This window comes from Jaculus jaculus, chromosome 11 (assembly GCF_020740685.1).
Source record: "Jaculus jaculus isolate mJacJac1 chromosome 11, mJacJac1.mat.Y.cur, whole genome shotgun sequence".
Classification (NCBI taxonomy): domain Eukaryota; kingdom Metazoa; phylum Chordata; class Mammalia; order Rodentia; family Dipodidae; genus Jaculus; species Jaculus jaculus.
In genome coordinates, this window is record NC_059112.1 from 1,260,001 (window position 1) to 1,282,869 (window position 22,869).

The 22,869-nt window shown below is 43.8% G+C and overlaps 2 protein-coding genes across 5 annotated transcripts in view; one reads left to right on the plus strand and one right to left on the minus strand.

Moving 5' to 3' along the window:
- The window catches only part of Uso1 (USO1 vesicle transport factor), an 86,195-nt gene extending 78,648 nt beyond the window's left edge, over positions 1 to 7,547 (minus strand). For all 3 annotated transcript variants that reach the window (XM_045161831.1, XM_045161832.1, XM_045161830.1), the window contains exon 1: positions 7,410 to 7,547. In XM_045161831.1, coding sequence (XP_045017766.1) covers positions 7,410 to 7,475 — 66 coding nt within the window. In that variant the 5' untranslated portion in view covers positions 7,476 to 7,547. The remainder of the gene's footprint in view (positions 1 to 7,409) is intronic.
- A 287-nt stretch (positions 7,548 to 7,834) lies between these two features.
- G3bp2 (G3BP stress granule assembly factor 2) overlaps positions 7,835 to 22,869 on the plus strand; it is an 84,896-nt gene continuing 69,861 nt past the window's right edge. The window contains exons 1-2 of one of the 2 annotated variants that reach the window (XM_045161567.1): positions 7,835 to 7,988; positions 8,088 to 8,200. The gene's annotated coding sequence lies outside the window, so the exon portion shown is untranslated. The remainder of the gene's footprint in view (positions 7,989 to 8,087; positions 8,201 to 22,869) is intronic. The other variant, XM_045161568.1, reaches the window with a different exon arrangement.

A 22,869-nucleotide genomic window follows, 5' to 3' on the forward strand; every position in this document is an offset into this window, starting at 1 on the left:
ACTCTACCAGCAAACTCTTAGAGCTGATAAACACTTTTAGCAATGTAGTAGGATACAAAATAAACACAAAGAATCAGTAACCTTTCTATATACTAACAACAAACATGCTGAGGATGAAATCAGGGAATCATTCCCATTCACAATTACCTAAATAAATAAAAGCCTTGGATAAACCTAACCAAAGAAGTGAAGGATCTCTATAAAGAAAACTTTAAAACACTAGAGAGAAATTACAGAAGGCACTAGGAAATGGAAAGACATCCCATGTTCTTGGATTAGAAGAATCAATATTGTGAAAATGGCAATCTTACCAAAAGCAATCTACACATTTAATGCAATCCCCATCAAAATTCCAATAGCATACTGGGCATGGTGGTGCACGCCCTTAATCCTAGCACTTGGGAGGCAAATGTAGGAGGACTGCCATGAGTTCAAGGTCACCTTGAGACTACATAGTGAATTCCAGTTCATCCTGGGTTAGAGTAAAACTTTAGCTTAAAAAACAACAACAAAAATCCAATAGCACTCTTCACAGAAAAAAAGAAAAATCCTAAAATTCATTTGCAAGCACAAAAAAACTCAAATAGCCAAAACAATTTTGAGCCACATAAGCAAGACCGGTGTTATCACTATGCCTGATTTAAAGCTATATTACAGAGCCATAGTAACAAAAACAGACATGTAGATAAGTGGAACAAAAATGCCAAAAACAGGGCTGGAGAGATGGCTTAGCGGTTAAGCGCTTGCCTGTGAAGCCTAAGAACCCCAGTTCAAGGCTCGATTCCCCAGGACCCACTTTAGCCAGATGCACAAGGGGGCGCACGTGTCTGAAGTTCATTAGCAGTGGCTGGAAGCCCTGGCATGCCCATTCTCTCTCTCTCTCTCTGTCACACTCAAATAAATAAATAAAAATGAACAAAAAAATTTTAAAAATGCCGAAAACATTCATTGGAGAAAAGCCAGCCTCTGCAACAAATAGTGCTGGGAAAACTGGATATCTACATGTAGAAGGATGATATAGATCATTCTCTCTCTGTATGTACAAGAATCAACTCCAAATGATCAAAGACCTTAATATAAGACCTGAAACTGCTAGAGGAAAAAGTAAGGAAAACTCTTAAACGTATTGTTATAGGCAATGACTTTCTGAATATAATCCCAATTGCTCAGGAAATAAAACCACTAACCAACCACTGGCACCTCATGAAATTGAAAAGTTTTTTTTTTTTTAATTTTAATTTTTTTTTCTTTTCAAGGTAGGGTCTCACTCCGGTCCAGGCTGACCTGGAACTCACTCTGTAGCTCCAGGGTAGCCTTGAACTCACAGTGATCCTCCCACCTCTGCCTCCCGAGTGCTGGGATCAAAGGTGTGTGCCACCACACCCGGCAATTTTAATTTTTTTTTAACAGCAAAAGACACTGTGAAGAAAACTCTTTGCCAGCTATATATCTGACAGAGGATTAATATCCAGGATATACAAAAAGATATACAAAAGAACTCAAAAAACTAAATAATAAGCAACCAAAGAAACCAAGTCGGCTATGCATTCCGCATGCAGCTCAACGGGAGAAAGAGAAAAACCAGTGAAGATACTCAACAGTGAACACTGCAAACCTTGTATTTGGCCAGCCAGGCCAAATGAGCCAATGGGGGCAATAGTGGTACATCTGTCATGGTGGAAACCAACTGCCCTCTAACTGGACTGGAGGCCCGCTCCATGGGAGGGAATACATCCCTGATACTGAAAACTTACAAGAGAGGTAGCCATGAGCCCTAGGGGTGTAATGTCTGCTGCTGTCTGGCTAAATGTATATACTACACTTATCAAACTGGCCAGTAAGCACTTCTCATAATGTTCATACCCTTATATTAATGCTACTCTCACTTTTGGTAGAGAATCTTCTCTTTTCAGATGGCAGTGTCCTTGGGACAACTCAGAAGGTATCATAGTGCTGGAAAGAAGTGACTGGAGTGCTCAGTACTATAATATCTCTATCACACCTTCCAAGGCTCAGGGTCCATTGTGGAAGAGATGGTGGAAAGAATGTAAGAGCCAAAGGAAGGGTAGGACTCCTTACGACATGCTCCTCCAAACACAAAATGGCCTGGATATCCATGACCTCACAGTGCCTGACACTACCTACATAAGACCATCATAAAAGGAAGAAAAGATCATGACATCAAAATAAAAGAAAGACTGATTGAGATGGGGAGGGGGTATGATGACGAATGGAGTTTCAAAGGGGAAAGGGGGGTGGGGGGAGGAAGAGCATTATTATTATGGGATATTTTTTAGAATCATGGAAGTTGTTAATAAAAATTTGAAAAAAAATGGGCTATGGAACTAAATAGAGCTCTCAAAAAGAAGAAACAAAGATGGCCTATAAACATCTAAAACTGTTCTACATTCTTAGCCATCAAGGAAATTCAAGTTAAAACTACATTGAGATCCATCTCACTCCTGTCAGAATGGCTATCATCAAGAAAACAAATGGCAATAAATGCTGGTGAGGATGCAGAAAAAGAGGATCTCCTCTACACTGCTGGTGAGAATGCAATCTGGTACAGCCATTGTGGAAATCAGTGTGAGGTTCTTAAGGCAGCTAAAAGTAGATTTACCATATGACCCGGCTATATCACTCCTAGACATATATTCTAAGGACTCTTGTTAGTACCTTAAAGAAACCTGCTCAACCATGTTTACTGCCACTGTATTCACAACAGCTAGGAAATGGAACCAGCGTACTGAAACATCTCTGTCATATCTTCTATATCTCAAGGTCCATTGCAGAAGAGGTGACAGAATATAAGAGCCAAAGACAGCCAGGCATGGTGGCGCACACCTTTAATCCCAGCACTTGGGAGGCAGAGGTAGGTTGATCACCTTGAGTTCAAGGCCACCCCAAGACTACAGAAAAATAAAAAAAAAATGTACAAGCCAAAGGAAGGGTAGGACTGCTTATGAAGCAATCATTCAGAGAGAAATTATTCTCAATATCCATAACCTCACAGTGCTTAGCACTACCTTCACAAAACCCTTGTAATAGGAGGAAAAGATGACATCAAAATAAAAGAAAGACTAATGGAGAGAGGGAGGGTATATGACAGAGAGTGGATTTGTGAAGGGGAAAGTGGGGGAATTATTATGGTTTATTGTCTGTAATTTTGGAAGTTGTCAATAAAAAAAAAGAGAAAAAAAACAAGCCAGGCATGGTAGTGCACACCTTTAATCCCAGTACTTGGAAGGCAGAGGTAGAAGAATCACCATGAATTTGAGGCCACCCTGAGACTACATAATGAATTGCAGGTCAGTCTGGTCTAGAGTGGGACCCTACCTTGAAAAACCAAAATATAAAAAGAATCTACCACATCAGGGAAGAAAAGAATAAAAAGGTGGGATAATAGCTAAAACAATCAGTAATTACACAATGACCTTCAATTATTCAAGCACTTAAAGTGTAGGTTTTTTTTGGGGGGGGAAGGGCTGGTGAAATGGCCCAGTGATTAAAAGCACCTGTAAAGCCAGATGTGGTGGCACACGCCTTTAATTCCAGCACTCAGAAGAAAGAGGTAGGAGGATTGCTATAAGTTCAAGGCCAACCTGAGACTACATAGTGAATTTTGGGTCAGCCTGGGCTAGAGAAAGAGACTCTTCCTTGAAAAACCAGAAAAAAGTAAATAAATAAATAAATTTTTAAAAAAGCATTTGTAAAACAAGATGAACACAGTGGTGCATGTGTCTGGAGTTTGTTTACATGGGCAAAAGGCCCTAGCATGCCTATTTCTCTCTGTCAAATAAATATATAAATATAAAAATAAATAAAATGTTATAACGTATTTAAAATGTGTTGTTTGCTACTTAATAAATTAAGGTGCTATAATTACACATCTGTGACTTGTTTGTAGTAAATTAAAATTAATTTTAAAATGTTTGTTGAGCATCTACTACTAGGGAAAAACAAAGACTGATCCCCGAATTAAATATTTAAATTTTTATTTGACATAGTGAATTCCAGGTCAACCTGAGCTACAGTGAGACCCTATCTTGGAAAAAAAATTTTGTTTTTTTTAATCAATTTGTGTGTGGTTTGTAGCCACTGCAAAGAAACACCAGAGGCTTTACATGTGGGCTCTGGAAATTGGCCTTGGCAGGCAGGTTTTGCAAACAAGTGCCTTTAACCACTGACCCATCTCCCTAGCCCTCAGAGGCATGTTTAAAGGGATGATATACATATGTATAGGAAGGTTCAAAGGATGAACTATAAAACACAAGGCATGCTCATCCAGTTAGAAGCACAGGTAGTCTAGCAGGAGACGTGATATGCAGTCTGGTGGGTGAAAAGTTAGGGAAGACACATGACAAATCTGAAGAACAGGCAGTTCAGACAAGAGGCTTCCTGCTGCAAAAGGATGTGAAAAGAAAGGTGGAACATGGCACTGAACCAACAACAAAACTCACTTTACCAGAGAAGGAAGAAACTACCTAACACTAAATGATAATATAGAAGTTAGAGGTTCAGGGCTCAAAAGAAAGCTCAGGGTTTAGAGGTACTTGCTTGAAAGCCTTATGACATAAGTTCAATTTCCCAGTAGCCCAGGCTGATCTGGAATGGAGGCACAAAATAGGTCTGGAGTTCGTTGGCATCTTCAGGAGGTTCTGGCACACCTATTCTTTCCATATCTTTCTCCAATAAATAACTTGTTTGTGGGGGGGAGAAAAAGAACCAGTAGGAACTAGAGATTCAAAACTCTGGCAAATCAAATATTCAGGTCAGACCAAATGTCATCAATTAAAACATTTAATGATTACACTGTGAACTCCTCTGATGCTCTATAAATCCTTCAACATCAGTGACCTGAGTCCTTATTGTACTTCCTGATAGAATGAAATGGTGAAACAAATTCAGCCATATTGCACCTCAGAATGAACCAATCCTGCTCAGAAGACATTTCCGGTTGTTTTTTTTTTTTCCCCCCCAAAGTAGGCTTTTGCTCTAGCCCAGGCTGACCTAGAATTCACTTTGTAGTCTCAGGGTGGCCTTGAATTTATGGTGATCCTCCTACCTCTGCCTCCCCAGTCCTGGGATTAGAGGCGTGCGCCACCATGCTGAGCAGCAAGAACTTCACTTTCCTTTAATGCACATAGACAGCATATGCTATGACACCCACGCATCACCTTGAAACCATGATGTAAATGCTATGCTGCTCCATTCAATGACAAAACCCAAGGGTTCCAGTCCCAGCTCTGCACTACACAAGGTGCTTTGGGGACTGAAACAAGGCTCAACCTGGATGATCTGGAAGGACTCTTCCAGCTTTAAAACCTGTACTCCATGAACTATGAATATAACACCACTTTTTCTACAGAAGTCACTATGTCACCACCAATTTAAAGAGGGAGTATTCTTATTCTAAACTACATCATATACATACCACCCTTCACTAAGCATGTTTCTGGTTCCTATTTGAGCTCATGATCTCCTGAGGAGTAGAAACGTTCATTTCACACAGAAAGCCTTCTTTCACTGTCCAATCTGATTAAGGATGGAAGCCAGAATTCAAAACAAGGTAGAACTTCAAAGTAGTCTATTAAGTCACAGTTCAAAAATTAATGTTTTGAATACAAGTACCAGGTAAAATAAAATAAATGGGCAAAAGCTGAGACAGTGGGCTGTGAGTAAAGTAATCTGAGGAAAACATGGGTCTATTAAGAGTAGCTCCCTGCCTTGTCCTCAGGTAGGAAAGGTCAAGTAAAGCTAAACATGGGGAGGGAGACAAGGACTGGGATGTCCAAATGAAGCAGACTGACTTTCTGCTTTCTTTCCACAGTGGTTCCATTTAAACCTCCCAGCAGAAGACACCCATTAGGTTGTGCTTCAGACAGTTCTAACATGGTGTGTGCCTGGCATATAGACCAAGTAAGGTCCTGAATTCAACTCTCAGCACCCACCTGGCCCTGCACACACACCAAAACGTTTTAACCCAAACTTGTGTAGTTAATAATATTACATAAATTTCCAGATAAGAACTGAAATATGAGAATCTGCAAAATCCAGGTTCTGAAGGCACACCTGGGTAGAATGCCAACTTTTAAGACCTAGGCTACAACGTCATATCTTCAAACTTCCTTTCTCCATCTGGAAAGTGAAAGCATGATCAGCATACTACCTTGCAAGACACTTAAGAGGAATGTGGATATAAAAAGCCCAGCATGCCAGGCATGGTGGTGCTTGCCTTTAGTCCTAGCACTCAGGAGGCAGTGGTAGGAGGATCACTGTGAGTTTGAGGCCACCTTAAGACTACATAGTGTACTCTAGGTCAGCTTGGGCTACAGCGGAACCCTACTTTGAAAAACAAAACAAAACAAAACGAAAAAGCCCAGCATGGTACCTAAGACAAAGGTAACAAATGAAAAATATCACTGAGACCTTTCAGAATCCCAGAAACAAAGCTGTAACAACCGCCCAAAGCTTAATATCTCAAATGTTATACTTGGTCTTTTTTCTGTAGCTTTAAAATTATTATTTTTTAAAGGCATACACAGTAATTTTCAGATGACTCAAACCAAACTTCAAAATAAGTATATCCTAAGCTTCAAATCTAAACAGTTATCAAATACTGTTTTCAGTAACTTTAAAATGATGTTACAAATCATGCCACTGATACAGTGTGAGATGTGTCTCCAAAACATGGTTTGCATGCAGATGTCTGTATGTCCCAGTGTGACTGCCAAATGACATATAGTGAACCAAAACTAACAGGACTAAGCAAAACAAACTGTCCTGTCGTTGATGGGACAGGGGCAGCTGGCTCTCTGCCCCAAAGAATATAAATTTATTCTCAGTCAATATGCTCTTCCCAAACAGTTAGGGTTTGAACCAGCTTCCAGCCTTGCAGGGAGACGGGGAAGGACTTTAGGATCCTTTGGCTTGGGAGACAGGTTAAGGGGAAGGAGGGAAGGGTGGAGCAGGATTCAGAGTCCCAGTCCTGGGGACAGGTTAAAGGGAAGGAGCAGCAGTCAGGGTCCTCTGCCTGGAAGCCAGGTCAAACTAAAGGGAAGGAGGAAGAGGATTCAGGGTCTCCTCCTGGGTTAAAGGGGAGGAGGAGGATTCAGGATTAACACCCCCCCCCGACCTGGGTTAAAGGGGAGGAGGATGCAGGGTCTCCGCCTGGTTAAAGGTGAGGATTCAAGGTCCCGGCCTGGGTTAAAGGGAAGGAGGATTCAGGGTCCCGCTTGGTTAAAGGGGAGGCGCCGGGGGTGGAGGTGGCAGCTCTGGGGACCTCGTTCCTGCGGGGCCCGCGAGGGGCGCAGGGAACGCGTCCGGGATGTCACGCGGGGAGGAAGACCCAGGGGAGGGCTTGTGTCGTCCGTCCCTCCCGTGCAGGCCCGGCCCGGCGCTCCGCTCACCGTCTCGGCTTCGGTGTGCTGGGGTCCGGCGCTCTGGCCGCCCATGACCCCGCGGAGGAAATTCATGTCGACGCTCGCACGCCGGCCTCGGCAGCCCCTCGGCGGAAGACAAGCCCGCTCCCCGCCCCGCGCAGGGCCAGCCCCCCTCCGGCCCGCACCCGGCACTCCCCGGCCTCCGCCGCCTCCTCCTCAGCTGCAGCTCCAGTGCCCCAAGCCCGGAAACAGCGTCCGCGTCAGCCGCGGCGCGCACGCGCGGGGACGTGGCGTTACGTGGCGGCTCCGAGGGCGAAGGCGAAAGGGGAGACGAGGCCGTGCGGCCCCGCGAGCCCCGCCCACCCGCCGGACACGCCCACCTGTTAAGTCCCGCCCCTCCGCCGTGGGCCACGCCCCCTCCCCGCCCTGCGCGCGGCTCCGCTGCTGGCCACTGTCACCCACGTGGTCGAGCCGGCTCCCGGACGCGGGGAGGGTCGCGGTTGATCACGCGTTTTGGTTTGCAGGCGTTTAATTGTCGCCTAGCAGGACGCCCTGCAAGCTGTCAAAGCTGAGGTCGTGTTCTCTTGGGTTCGTTCACCGTGACAGGTAAGGGGTCCTGGTCTCCGGGAGGGCGCGTTTGCGTTTTGGGTTTCTCAGCACCCGCTTGGTGGCCTTCTGAGCCCGGTCAATTACATTTCTTTGCAGGGCTTTGTTTGGTGGTAAGAAGGGTGCTCGAGCCCCCAACCCACTGCCGCTGGAGGGCGCGCTTCCCAGCGTTTGCTCTTCAGACCTGCAGAAAGGAATTCCTCCCACACCAGGTACACTGTTGATTTTCCCCTGTGAGGGACCCCATCGAACCTTGCACTTACCTGAGCCCAGTAAGAAAATATAAATTGCTCTGGAGGGTCAGGTTGGTAGCCAGTAGCATACTGCTTTGTGATTGACTGTCAATTCCTGCATTTTTTTTTTTTTTTTTTTTTTTAGTGTTTCTCTTTTAAGAGCATTCAAAATGTCAGTTTTCCAAATCGGTATACCTGTCCCTTTCAAAATTAGGTTGCCAGGTACACATGGTTCTGGAATAATCCCGCAAATTTCTGTAGATTGAAAAGCAGAGTCTAGCAGGTCATCTGACTCATGCCCCTCTCCACTTGAATTCCCGATAGTTCTCGGGGCAGTGTTTAAGATTGACCTTACATCTTCCCTTGAAAAAAATAATCAATATACTTCCACTGTGTACCCTGCCATGCCCAGTAGTACCTTTATCCAAATAATTTCCTTAGCCAGGAGGAGGGAACTGTGAAGAAAGACTGGCTTCCCACCTCATGCCCAATCAATAGTCAAGCCTATGATTTCTATTTATAGAGTATTTCCCCTCTCCTCTTCGTCCTCCTTGCCTGTGACATGGCTTATATTCTTCTCATCATTTCTCACTGAGATTACAGCAACTGGCTGTATGCCTTTGGCTCTGGCATTGCCTTCCCCAGTCCACCCATGGGTGAGCGCCAAAAGAAAACATCTGTTCATGCCAGTCTTAAAATGCTCTAGTGGTTCCCCAGTCTGTATACTAAATCCAAACTCCTCAGTGTGTGTAATATAGGTCTGTTATGACCTGGCTGCTCCTCCTAGCAGCTCCTGCTTCCCTCACATACTCCAGCCATTTTTCTCTTTCTTCAGCATGTCCTTACTCTGTTCATAAGGCAGACCCCTGATTGTCAAGTTTCAACTCTGGAATCATCTGAAAGGATGTCTTGAAATCAAGATGCATATTACAGCCAGACGTGGTGGTGCACGCCTTTAATCCCAGCACTTGGGAGGCTGAGGTAGGAGGATCACCATGAGTTCAAGGCTAGCTTGGAGCTACAAGAGTGCGTTCCAGGTCAGCCTGGGCTAGAGTGAAACCCTACCTTGAAAAACAAACAAACAAGAAAAATATATATTACATGCTGTCACTTTGCAGATATGAATATATGGTGTGTGCTTAATAAAAATTTGATAAGCCGAACTTAACTACAGGATCCTGTTGTCTTATTTTTCTGTGTTATCACTTTATCATAAGAAGTAATCTTGATGGCTAAATGAACAAACCACTGGGTGAATATATGAATGGTATGCTTAGGAAGAGGGACAGTTTTTTTCTACCTGTGAATTAGAATTGTAAAGAACACATGTCATAAAGGCTATGGTGGAAGCTCACTTTTTTAAATGCCAAGGTATTAAGCCTGGGTAACAGGGAATGGTGTGATACCACTGCCAAAAATGCTGTGTGCTAAGCCTTGTCCTCTGCTTTAAAACTGGATGCTTGACATTTTGCTTCAGATATTTTCCATGGGGGCATTTTGTTGTAGCCTAAAAACAGTAACCAACAAATTCTTAGCATTTTTACTATCAAATAATGTGTGCAAAGAATCTCACCCAGTCTCTCAGCCTCACCCTTCCCCAAGCATTATTTCCCCTGCTCTCAGAGCTCATTGTGCCCTATCACATAATTTTTTTTTGTTTTGGTTTTTTTGTTTTTCAGGGTAGGGTCTCAATCTGGTCCAGGCTGTCCTGGAATTAGTCATGTACTCAAGGTAGCCTCAAACTCATGTGGTCCTCCTACCTCTGCCTACCAAGTGCTGGGGTTAAAGGCATGTGCCACCATGCCAGGTTTATTGTACCCTATCATAAGGGCTGAGGCTATAACCTGAAAATGGAGGTAGTGGCTCAGAATTATCTACTCCTATTGTTTGGTAATGAAACACAGCACCTTGACCTATTGACAAAGTGGTTTTAAGGCACCAGCCTCATCAAAATAATCATGTTTTGTTTTCATCTTTGTTGAGTATAGCCATGACAGTGGAGCTTTCTGCCCTTTGACCTGTTTTCCTCCATAACAGCATCCCTTGTGCAGGAAGGACTATCGATAGGAGAGATGAACAGTTAGGTGCAGCAGTGAGGGTAGGCCCACCCAAGTTTCCTGATCTTGCAGTTTTGCCTCTGTTTTGCTTCTCATACAATCTGAAGAGGAAGCAGAGAGAGTACACTGTCTTATGTGTCCCTAGCCGGAGGTGGCAAGAGCAGAAGCATCACCCTTGCGGAACAGCCATGAAGTACACTCCTGATCTAATAGAAAGAGGGTTGCCTGTGAATCTGTGAACACTGACATTGATGCTTCTGTTTGTATTCTCATCATCTGGCATAATTCTCCAAAGAGATAATTGCTTAAGAACCCTTTGTTACAGTGAAAGAAAACATGAAAAAGGCTGGAGAGATGGCTTAGCAGTTAAGGTGTTTGCCTGCAAAACCAAAGGATCCCCATTTGACTCTCTAGGACCCATTTAAGCCAGATGCACGAGGGGACACATGCATCTGGAGTTCGTTTGCAGTGGCTGGAGGCCCTGGTGTGCCCATTCTCTCTCTCTCCCTCTTTTTCTCTCTCAAATAAATAAATAAAAATATATTTTAAAAAACATTAAAAAGCTGTGACAATTGACTTGAACACTATCATATGTCTGCCTTTCATAGATGTAAGCATTCAGGATAAAAAGGCAGCATATCATTAAAATATGCCTAATTCAAATGTTTTAGTAAGTAAGAATGATTTTCTATGTCTTAAACCAAATGACCAACAAAGGAACTCATTGGTTTCTTTTTGAAATAAGTTCCTTCAGCAGCTTACCTTGGCCATCCTTTTTTAACTTTCTAGTGGAAAACTCAACCAACCAGTGAAATCTGCACACACAAGGTGTGATGGGATGTAGCGCTGCCTTGTACTTGCTCAGGGGAATGAGTGGAAATGATAATTTGTGTTTGAAATACATTGCATACAAGTGTTTAAGACCTAGTTAACAGAAAATCAGTCCCCAAACATTGCATTAAAAAAATATTTGCTTGTGGACAGGGCCTCTTGATGCTATAAATGAACGTCGGATGCTTGTACTATTTTTTTGTACCCATCGTATATGGGTGGTATGGAAATTGAACCTGGGCTGGTGGGCTTTGCTGAGCTATCTTCCTAGCCATCCCCAGAACATTCTTAATACAACCATGTATTATATCCATTAACCAAACAAGGATCAACAAAATAAATTTATAATGAGGTAGTAGCCAAAATTTATGACTAGGGATTGGGGTGATGGCTCAGTGGATAAAGCTCTTGCTTCTCAAGTGTGAGGACCAGAGTTCATCCCCAGCACCCACATACACACCAAGTGAGTGTGAGGACCAGAGTTCACCCACGTACACACCAAGTTAGTGTGACTGTTCACCTGTGGTCCCAACACTTGGAAGGTTTGTGAGGCAGAGACAGGGATCCCCTGGTGAGTGAGAACCTGTCTGGGTAAATAAGGTGGAGAGTGAATGATACTGACCTAGCCTGTGAGTCCACATGAAACAAAAAAGTCATGATGAAGGCTGGAGGGATGGCTTAGTGGTTAAGATGTTTGCCTGCAAAGCCAAAAGACCCAGGTTCAATTCTCCAGGACCCACCTTAGCCAGATGCACAAGGGGACGCACTCATCTGGAGTTCATTTACAGTGGCTGGAGGCCTTGGCACACCCATTCTCTCTCCCTCTTTCTCTGTCAAATAAATAAATAAATAGAATTTTAAAAAATGATGAATGAATAATAACCCTGTCAAATACATATACTTATGCTAGGCTTTGTTCAAAGTGTTTTACATAAATTTTAAATATTTTATTTGTTTATTTAAATATATATAAATATTTTACTTGAGCCAGAGGTGTAGCTTAGTGTTAGAAAGCTTGCTTAGAATTTGTGAGGCCCTGGGTTCAACAAATAATGCAATTTCTAAACACATCTTTATTTCTTTAAGAGGAAAGAGAAACTGTCAGACATGTTTAAATTAAAATATGCAAAAGGTAGCTGGGCATGGTGGCGTATGCCATTAATCCTAGCGCTTGGGAGGCATATGTAGAAGGATTACTGTGAGTTTGAGGCCACCCTGAGACTACATAGTGAATTCCAGGTCAGCCTGGGCTAGAGTGAAACCCTACTTCAAAAAAAAAGCAGGGCTGGAGAAATGGCTTAGTGGTTAAGCACTTGCCTGTGAAGCCCAAGGACCCCCATTTGAGGCTCGATTCCCCAGGACCCACATTAGCCAGATGCTCAAAGGGGTACATGTGTCTGGAGTTCATTTGCAGTGGCTGGAGGCCCTGCCATGCCCATTCTGTCTCTATCTGCCTCTTTCTCTGTCTGTTGCTCTCAAATAAATAAATAAAAATAAACAAAAAAATTTTTTAAAAAAGCAAAAGAGGATTAAAGAGATTGCTCAGTGGTTAAGGTACCTGCCTGCAAAGTCTAAGGACCCCTGTTCGGTTCACTAGTACCATTATTAAGCCAGATGCACAAGGTGTAGTGTGCATCTGGAGTTCATTTGCAGTGGCTGGAGGCTCTGGTGTGTCCATTCTTTCTGCCTCTTTCTCAAATAAATAAATAGTTTTAAAAAATGCAAAAGGGGTGGTGGCACACGCCTTTAATCCTAGCACTTGTGAGGCAGAGGTAGGAGGATCACCATGAATTCGAGGCCACCCTGAGACTACATAGTGATATCCAGGTCAGCCTGAGGTAGAGTGAGACCTTACCTCGAAAAACCGGGAAAAAAAAAAAAAAAGGTATGTAACTGAAACCTTCCTATCACTCCTTGGTACCCCAAGAAATTGCCATAAGGAATTCTGTGTATTTTTCATAAATATATATATATTTTTTTTTGTTTTGTTTTGTTTTGTTTTTTGAGGTAGGGTCTCACTCTTGCTCAGGCTGACCTGGAATTCACTATGGACTCTCAGGGTGGCCTTGAACTCACGGTGATCCTTCTACCTCTGCCTCCCAAATGCTGGGATTAAAGGTGAGCGCCACCACACCCGGCTCATAAATATATTTTTATGTAATCCTCTTCCGTTCATAAATAATAATAAATGTAGCACATGTATACACTGCTCTACACCTTGCTGTGATTTTGTGGGGAGGGACTAAGCGTCACACCCAGAGCCTTACCTGCTCAGAAGCCAGTGCTCTCTGCCACTGTGATAGTCACTGTCCCTACGTTTTTCTGCTTAACATTTCTTGGAGATTATCCCATGTCAAATACAGAAAGCTTCTTCAGCCTTCCTTAATATGGTCTATTAGGGCTTTTTTTTTTCTCTCTTTCAGCAACAAGGACTTAGGTGTTCCAGACTTGCCTTTAGTTTGTGAGAGAACCTGACTGTCACCTTGAACTTCTGGTCTTTCTGACTGGTTTGTGATACTGAAAAGTCTGTTCCTTCAAACATGACTTAATCTGGGATGTACAACATCTCCCCATTGATCTGGACTGTCACTATTTCTGCACTCTGCTCTCCTTGTTGTTTTGTTTCTCTATAGTGGGTCAGGGTGGTTGCTAGGAATTGTACTCTTAAAATCTCCCAGATCTAAGGAAGATTCCAAACCCCTTTCCAAGTCATCCCAGCTAGTCTCCCTGGGCCTCCTTGAGTCTGATTGGGTCATATGGCCATGTGTTGAGTACATTCCTGTGGCCCAGCATTTGTGATGTTCTGTTTGACATTAAGTGGTATGTCCACCTCCACAGCAAGTAGTCCTCAATTCATTCCAGATTATATGGATCAGGAATGTTCCTCAAGGGAAAGCTCCAGGACTGTGCTAAAAGAACGTTTGTTTGTATAGGAATTTAGAATCGTCTGTTGGGGCTGAGGAGGTGCCTCAGTGGTTAACAACACTTACTTGCAAAGCTGCCAGCACCCACACAAAGCAAGACACAAAAAGTGGCAAATGCATCTGTCATATATACACACACACAAAAAAGTATTTTTACCCAGTGTGGTGGTGCATGCCTTTAATCTCAGCACTCAGAAGGCAGTGAGTTCAAGGCCACCCTGAGACTACATAGTGAATTCCAGGTTAGCCTGGGCTAGAGAGAGAGACCGTACACCTTAAAAACAAACAAACAAAACATAAAGGAAACCATACATTAAAAAAAGCATAGTTTGTCAAGGTAGACTGGGCCTCAGGGAAGGAAATTGTATCTGATCTGGACCAAAACTTTCAAAGCCAGCCCACACCTTTAAGGTCCCTTTCCTTCCTCAATTCCAGCTGTTGTGTATGTGTGGTGCTGGGGACCAGTCCAGGAGCCTCAAGCATGCTAAGCATGCTGTCTGTGTACCACTTAGCTACATCCCCAGTCCCAAACCCAGTTCTGTAATAAAGTTGATTGTGGGATGCCAATGGCACATGATTAGTGAATGCCCCACCCGGTTAATTAGGACAGCTTGAACTCAGTAACTTAAAGATGTAGGTGGAGCATCCAGAACTGGCAGAGACAGGTGTTCTGAAGAAGGAAGAGAGCTGGCTGTGGTCATTCCTCTCTGCCAGCAGCTCAGAGTCTCTGTGCAGTGGTAGGTCAGAAGATCATTGGGATAGGGGCAGAAAACTCTTCCCTTTGTCCTTTGTTCCTTGGCACAACCTTACCCTGGATCTCTCAGGCACCCTATTAGGTGTAACTTGTGTAAAGAATACTGACTTGCCCTCCCGCCTATAATGCCTACATATGTGGCCTCTCTAAGGCAGAGCCACAAAGTCTGTGGGACACACAGTGACTCTCACCCAAGTTCTAGAAGCTCTTGCTCTTCAATGTAGGTGGTACTGACTCCAAACAGCCAAGAGACCAAGGTCTCAAAAGGTCATTGCAAGGCTGGAGAGATGGTTCAGTGGTTAAGGTGCTTGCTTGCAAAAATCTAATGACCTGAGTAGGTTTTTTTTTTTTAATTTTTGTTTATTTTTATTTATTTATTTGAAAGTGACAAAGAAAGAAGCAGATAGATAAATAGAGAGAATGGGTGCGTCAGAGCCTCCAGCCACTGTAAATGAACTCCAGACGCGTGCGCCCCCTTGTGCATCTGGCTAATGTGAATCCTGGGGAATTGAGCCTCAAACTGGGGTCCTTAGGCTTCACAGGCAAGAGCTTAACTGCTAAGCCATCTCTCCAGCCCTACTTGTTTCTTTTTCTGTTGTTGTTGTTTGTTTGTTTTTGGTTTTTTGAGATAGGGTCTCACTCTAGCCCAGTCTGACCTGGAATTCACTATGGAGACTCAGGGTGGCCTCGAACTCACAGCAATCCTCCTACCTCTGCCTCCCAAGTGCTGGGATTAAAGGCATGCACCACCACGCCTGACTTACTTGTTTCTTTTTTATATTTTTTTTATTTATTTACTCATTTGAGAAAGAGAGAGAATGGACATGCCAGGGCCTCCAGCCACTGCAAAGGAACTCCAGATGCATGCGCCTTCTTGTGCATCTGGCTTACATGGGTCCTGGAGAGTCAAACCAGTATCCTTTGGCTTTGCAGGCAAACACCTTAACTGCTAAGCCATCTCTCCAGCCCATGACCTGAGTTTTGATTACCCAGTACCCACATGAAGCCAGATGCACAAAGTGGTGCATGCATCTGGAGTTCTGTAGTGGCCAGAGGCCTGGCATGCCCATTCTCTGTTGCTGTATATATGCACGTGTATCTCTCTGCTTGCAAATAAATAAATAAATGATATTTTCTTTAAAAAAAGGTTATTGCAGGGTTAGACTGATGACTCAGTGCCTATAGGTGCATGCTTGCAAAGCCTGCCAACCCAAGTTCAATTCCCCAGTTCCTGTGTAAAGTCGTATGTACAAAGTGGCACATGCATCAAGTTTCTTTATAGTGACAGGAGGCCCTGGAGTGTCCAGACTTCTTTTCTCTCTCTAGTAAAAAAAAATTTTTTTGATGTTGGGTCTTGCTCTGGCCCAGGCTGACCTGAAAATCATTGTGTAATCTCAGGCTGGCTTCAAACTCACAGCGAGCCTCCTACCTCTGCCTTCTGAGTGCTGGGCTTAAAAGTGTGTGCCACAGGCTAGAGGGATGGCATGGAAGTTAAGGCATTCGCCTGCAAAGCCAAAGAACCCAGGTTCCATTCCCCAGGACCCATGTTAGCCAGATGCACAAGGGGGCACATGCGTCTGGAGTTTGTTTGCAGAGGCTAGAAGCCCTGACATGCCTATTCTCTCTCTCTCCTTCTTTCTCTCTGCTAAATAAATAAATAAGTATGTGCCACCATTGTGGCAGCCAGACTCCTTCCTATGAGGGTTCTCCTAACTGGGCCTGTTTTCTGATATCTGGGCCAGAGCAAAATGACTGTACTGGCATTTGGGTATTTGTTTCATGGTATGGTAAATATTAAGCTCTTTGCTCTCAAGAAGTTCACAGTTCATACTGCTTGAAACAAAGCAGCGAGATGATATATTTAACATGTTTCATTTGAGCATGCATTAGTGCTCCATAGCAACTTTGGAGGGGAGGGAGAGGTTATGTGTCTGATGGTGGATCTGGTGGGATTTCGGAGCCTCTGCTGGAGCACCTAGAGGCTCAGCCTCAGAGTCCCTGCTCAGTTCTGAATCAAATTTCCTGCTGCAGAAATTCAGGCTTTCTTTGGCCAGCTTTGGGAAAGATGGTCTCTGTGCTGTTCTCTTGCCTCCTGCTGCCCCATGAGCCACTTTGTCCCTGAACTTTTCTCATGAGATCCTTACTCAGTCTTTCACCTCCTTTGTGGGGTAAATGCTGATATAAGAGCTGAGCGAAAGAAGGTGGAGAGGAGATGGGTGCCTTCAATCACAGCACTTGAGGGCTGGAGATGGATCAGTGGTTAGAGGCACTTGCTTGCAAAGCCTGCTGGCCTGGGTTCGATTCCCTAGTATCCATGTAAAGCTAGATGCACAAAGTAGTACACATGTCTGAAGTTACTTTGCAGTGGCCAAGAGTGCCTGGTGTGCACCTTCACCCATCCTCTCTCTGCTCATAAATAAATAAAAACATTTTAAAAATATCCTGGGCTGGAGTCATGGCTCAACAGTTAAAGTGCTGGCTTGTAAAGCCTAACTGCCTGGGTTCAATTTCCCAGTACCCACATGGGGCTGGGTGTATGGGATGGCATGTGCATCTGAAATTTGTTTGCAATGGCAGGAGACCCTGGTGTGTCCATTTTCTCTCTTTCTTTCCTCACAAATAAATAAAGAAGAAAATAATCCCAACATTTGGGAAGCTGAGGTAGGAAGATCTCTGAGTTTGAGGCCAACCTGAGGCTATAGAGTAAATTTCAGGTCGGCCATGGCTACAGTGAGACCCTACCTCCTCAATGAGGAGAGAGAAAGATGGCCGGGGCAGGGGAAGGGGGGAGAAGGAAGAGGAGGAAGAAAAGAAGAGAAGGGAAGAGGGCTTCTAGGAAGGAATGGAAAAAGGGGATAGAGTGGTGAGAAAGATCTAAGAAACTGAATGAAACTGCTGACTAATGTCTATAGCTAGAGTATTACACCCACATAAATACAGTTTCCCCAGTACTTAAAATAGCCCTGTATACCAGAATACTAAAATCAGATGTGCTTGGTTTCTTGAATTATTGATTCAGCAAACATTTGAATCTCTGTCTGCTGAACCAGGCTGTGCCATTGGCCCTCTCCCATGTATGTCTCATTTGAAACTGTCAGAAATTCTTACTCCTATTTCATAAAGTGAAGCCTGGGCTTTTTAACACAGTATAGATCAGAAAGAGATACTGTCTTTGCAAACCTAGACAGATCTCTGTTTTTCATTCTAGTCCTGCCACTTTTGGATTGTAACCTTAAACTAGTGCCCCCACCCCTCCAGGTAGGGTCACACTTAGGCCAGACTGACCTGGAATTCACTCAGTAGTCTCAAAGTGGCCTTAAATTTATGGTTATCCTCCTACCTCTGCCTCCCCAATGCTGGCATGTGCCACCACACCTGGTGTCTTAAACTAGTTTTTTATAGTTGGAGTGGTATTTGGGATGGAACTCAGGGCCTTGCACATATGGGGCAAGTGCTCTACCACTGAGTCACACCTCCAGCCCTGTTGGGCAGATTATCTAATGTTGCTGTCTCGGTTGTGATTACCATGCACTGCAACGGAATACCAAAAATAACTTCAATAACTTGCAGGTGTGGATGTGCTCAGTTGGCAGAGTGCTTGCTTAGCATGCACAAAGTTCTGGTTCCTTCCCCAGTACCCTATAAAACTGGCCATGGTAGTGCACCCCTGTAATGCTAGCCCTCAGGAGATAGAGGAAGGAAGATGGGGAGCTCAAGGTCATCCTCTGTCCTTGACATTGCACCCTTGTCCTGAGCAAAAAGATGCTGAAAGAGGAAAGACCAAAAGCATCTATCCACTGAGGCCTCTTTCCCCATTCAAGTACCTTTTTAGCCTGCTAATGGACTGACTTTAGAACTGTAAACTGACTGCAAAAGTTACATAAAGAATTCCTTCCTAGCCTGGTGTGGTGGCACACACCTTTAATCTCAGCACTCCAGAGGCAGAGGTAGGAGGATTGCTGTGATTTTGAGGCCAGCCTGGGGCTACAGAGTGAGTGCCTGGTCCACCTGGTCTACAGTGAAACCTTACCTTAAAACCCCTTCTACCCCCCCAAAAAAAACTAGGTGAAGAGATTAGTTTGTGCATGTTAAATAAAAACTTGAGGGCTGGAGAGATGGCTTAGTGGTTAAGTGCTTGCCTGTGAAGCCTAAGAACCCCGGTTCGAGGCTCGGTTCCCCAGGACCCACGTTAGCCAGATGCACAAGGGGGCGCACGCGTCTGGAGTTCGTTTGCAGAGGCTGGAAGCCTGGCGCGCCCATTCTCTCTCTCTCCCTCTATCTATCTTTCCCTCTGTGTCTGTCGCTCTTCAATAAATAAATAAATAAAAACTTGTTTCATATTTATTTTTAGATCTTACCTTCTCCCATACTGTCCCAGACATTTTTTTTTTCTCTTAGGGCAATACTGTTCACTTAGTCTCCCAATGCTTATGGTCTGGAAAGACCTGGAAGGGAAATAGACAATAATGGTGTTTGCTCAGCTTTATAATTAAATGCAATCATGTCTGATTCTTTGTTATTTTTTAAATATTCAACAGAAAGGGAACTGTAAAACTTGTTTTTCCAGCCAGTTATCAAAATTGGAACTTTAAAATTCCTTTGTCACAGAGTCAGTATGAGAGATCATGAAAATTTGATGACAATTGGCAGTAAAACCTCACTTTGTGTAACTGAGAATTTTATACTGAACATCATAAAATAATAGGCATTCCAGAAGAAAAAATGGCTCTAGACAGCCAGGTGTGGTGGGACGTTCAGTGTCAGCACTCAGGAAACTGAGGTAACAGTAATATGGGAACTTTGGAGGTCCTGTATCAATATATGCTAATGCACCAATAATTTGGGGGTGTTCCAGGATACTTGTCTTGTGAATTCGAAGAACGAAATCCACAGACCAGAGGTATGGTTCAGACAGTTTTTGTTATAGCTTAAAGGTTTATTTTCGGAGGAAGAAAAGAAATGGTGCTTAAGGAAAGGAAGGAAGACAGGGCTCTTGCCCAAGGAGGTAAAACAGGATTTGAGAAGCCCACCTCAAGATTCAGGCTGCAGTTTTGTTTATGAGCCCCATGAGTGAGTAGCTAGTCCAATCAGTCTATTCCTGAGCCAGGTGTCTGAGGTTCCCTTAAAAGGAGAATCTCCTCAGAATCTTAATTCTCTGGGAAGGGCCTTTTCAGAAGGGCTCCCTAAGGGAAAGGTGAAAGCCAGAACCTCCTGACATTTCTGACCTGTGGTAAAGTGTAATGACCTAGACTTTCCTCTACAGGCCCAAGGACAAGGTCTGTGTTTAGCTAAGAGAAAGCTTTTCACTTTGGGGTCATGTACCCTAAGCTGCCCAGCCAATTTCTCTCTCCTATGGGAGGATCACTGTGAGTTTGAGGCTAGCCTTCTCTACTTTCATCTTCTTTTTTTAAAATTTTTAAAAAAAATTTTTTTTAAATTTATTTTTATTTGTTTATTTGAGAGCGACACAGAGAGAAAGACAGAGGGAGAGAGAGAGAGAATGGGCGCGCCAGGGCCTCCAGCCTCTGCAAACGAACTCCAGACGCGTGCGCCCCCTTGTGCATCTGGCTAACGTGGGTCCTGGGGAACCGAGCCTCGAACCGGGGTCCTTAGGCTTCACAGGCAAGCACTTAACCGCTAAGCCATCTCTCCAGCCCTACTTTCATCTTCTTTTATTACAAGTCTCATTTATTTATTTTGTTAAAAAATATTATTTTTATTTATTTATTTGAGACAGAAAGAGAGAGATAGAGGGAGATACAGAGAGAGACTATGAGCACGCTAGGACCTCCAGTAGCTGCAAATGAACTCCAGATGCATGCACCACCTTGTACATCTGGTTTATGTGGGTCCTGGAGTATCAAACCTGGGTCCTTTGGCCTTGCAGGCAAATGCCCTAACTGTTAAGCCATATCTCCAGTCATTTTTGTATTTTTTTTTTCATTTTAATTTATTTATGAGAGAGAGGGAGAATGGATGCACCAGGGTCTCCAGCCTCTGCAAATGAACTCCAGACGCATGTGCCACCTTGTGCATCTGGCTTATGTGGGTTCTGGGGAATTGAACCTTGGTCCTATGGCTTCTCAGGCAAGCACGTTTAACATTTTTCTAGCCCTTGTTTTGTTTTTTTGAGACAGTCTTCACTGTAAGCCCAGGGTGAACTGACTTCACTATGTAGCCAAAAGCTGGATGGACTTGAACCTGTGTCAACCCTCTTGTCTCAGCCTTCCAAATGCTAAAATTACAGGCATGCCCCACCATGCTTTTCTTCCTCTATTTATTTGTTTGTGTGTATGTTTGCTTATTTTCTGGAACTGGCCATCACAACTAGAGCCTCACCTGCTTGGCAGGCGCTGTTCTGCTGATCTGGATCTGCAGTCCTCCACCCTTTGCAAGTACAGGAAATTTCGAAGGCCAGAGGCAAAGTGATTTTTAAAGAGCAGCAAAAAACAGACTGGGTTTGATCTGAGAGTTCTGTCTGCAGAGCACAGGCCTGCCTGGCCTTCCACTTCAGCCAAGGCAGTCATTGGCTGCTTCTGACAACTGCTCTGGGCAAACTACTTACTTGCTCAGATAAACTCTATCACCTGGAGAAGTAGATAATTTGTGAGATGGACAAATTAAGCAATGGAGTCCAGACGTTCACACAGCCAAGAATTTCCCAAGGTTTTTCTAGTCTGACAGCTCCTATTTTTACAGAACACATGGAAACAAGGGATACTGGTGGCTTGGTGTATCATGTTTGATACCACCACCCTAAAAGGCAGCTGAAACATACCCCCATAACATGGTCACTTATATGCATTATCCTGAATGTTCAGTAATAGTATCTAGCACCTAGCATGGTATGCTGAGATGTTCAAGAAACTTTATTTTTAAATTTTTTCCTGAAAAATCCATGGGCTTGGGAGATACCTCAGTAGCTAGACACTTGCTTGCAAAGCCTGCAGGTTGCATTCAGTTCCCTAGCCACCAACATGAAGCCTGACGGGGCATTCGTTTGCAGTGGCAAGAGACTTCTTAGTGTTTCCTCCCACACACATGCAAATAAATAATTTTAAAAACCTGCTCAGCCAGACATAGTGGCTCATGTTTTTAATTTCACCATTCAGGAGGCTGAGATAGAAAGATTGTCATGAATGTTAGAGGTTAGCCTTGGCTAGAGTGAGACCCTGCCTCAAAAAACTTTTTAAGTAAAAAGTAAACTACAGACTTTAAACTGAGTAGAGAAGATCTCAGTGGAGAGGATGAACTTGCACTCTATCTCTGTGTTCCCCAAGATGCATGTTCCCTCTCCTCCAATCTCCTATAGGGCTACTGTCCTGTGTGTGGGCTTCCAGGAGACGCCGCTGCCCTGAGCGTTGGCCTCTGGGAGGTTCTGCTTCCCCTGTCACTGTGGGGTTTGGTTAGACTCATGTTAGGGCAGCTTTCACCCAAACCAAATCTGCCCTGAATAAATTTCATAAAAATGCAACTTCTTTTAATGTTGTGTTTGTTTGACAGTACCAAGGCCAAAATCAGCATCTTTTTTTCAAAATGTATTTGTTGAAGCTGGGTGCGGTGGAGGATCACTGTGAGTTCGAGGCCATCCTGAGACTCCATAGTGAATTCCAGGTCAGCCTGGGCTAGAGTGAGACCCTACCTCGAAAAAAACAAACAAACAAAAAAAGTATTTGTTGAGCCATGAGTTTATGATCAAAGTAACCATTAATGCTCTTGTCTAGTGAAAACATGAATGACAAACTGCTCATTCATCAGCTTCATAATTGCCTTCTCCACCCTAGCCTGTTTGTGAATGTGTGTGTAGCTTTATCTGGGGAAAGGAGGGTTATGTGTCACTGGATGTACGAGTCTTTTCTAACATTTCTCTCCCATTAAACAGTCATACTCGGGTACTTGATTACTTGTATGTCTTCTACTTGCCTCTGGCTGTTAAAGTCTTCCTTTTCCTCACCATTGTTAGGCGTAATGGCCCCTTTCACTCTCATTTGCACCCATGACCTAAACGGAGCTAAAGTAGGGGCCGAGTTTATGCCCTCTGGCCTTTGTTTGTACTCACTCATGGAATCCCTGTAACCACCT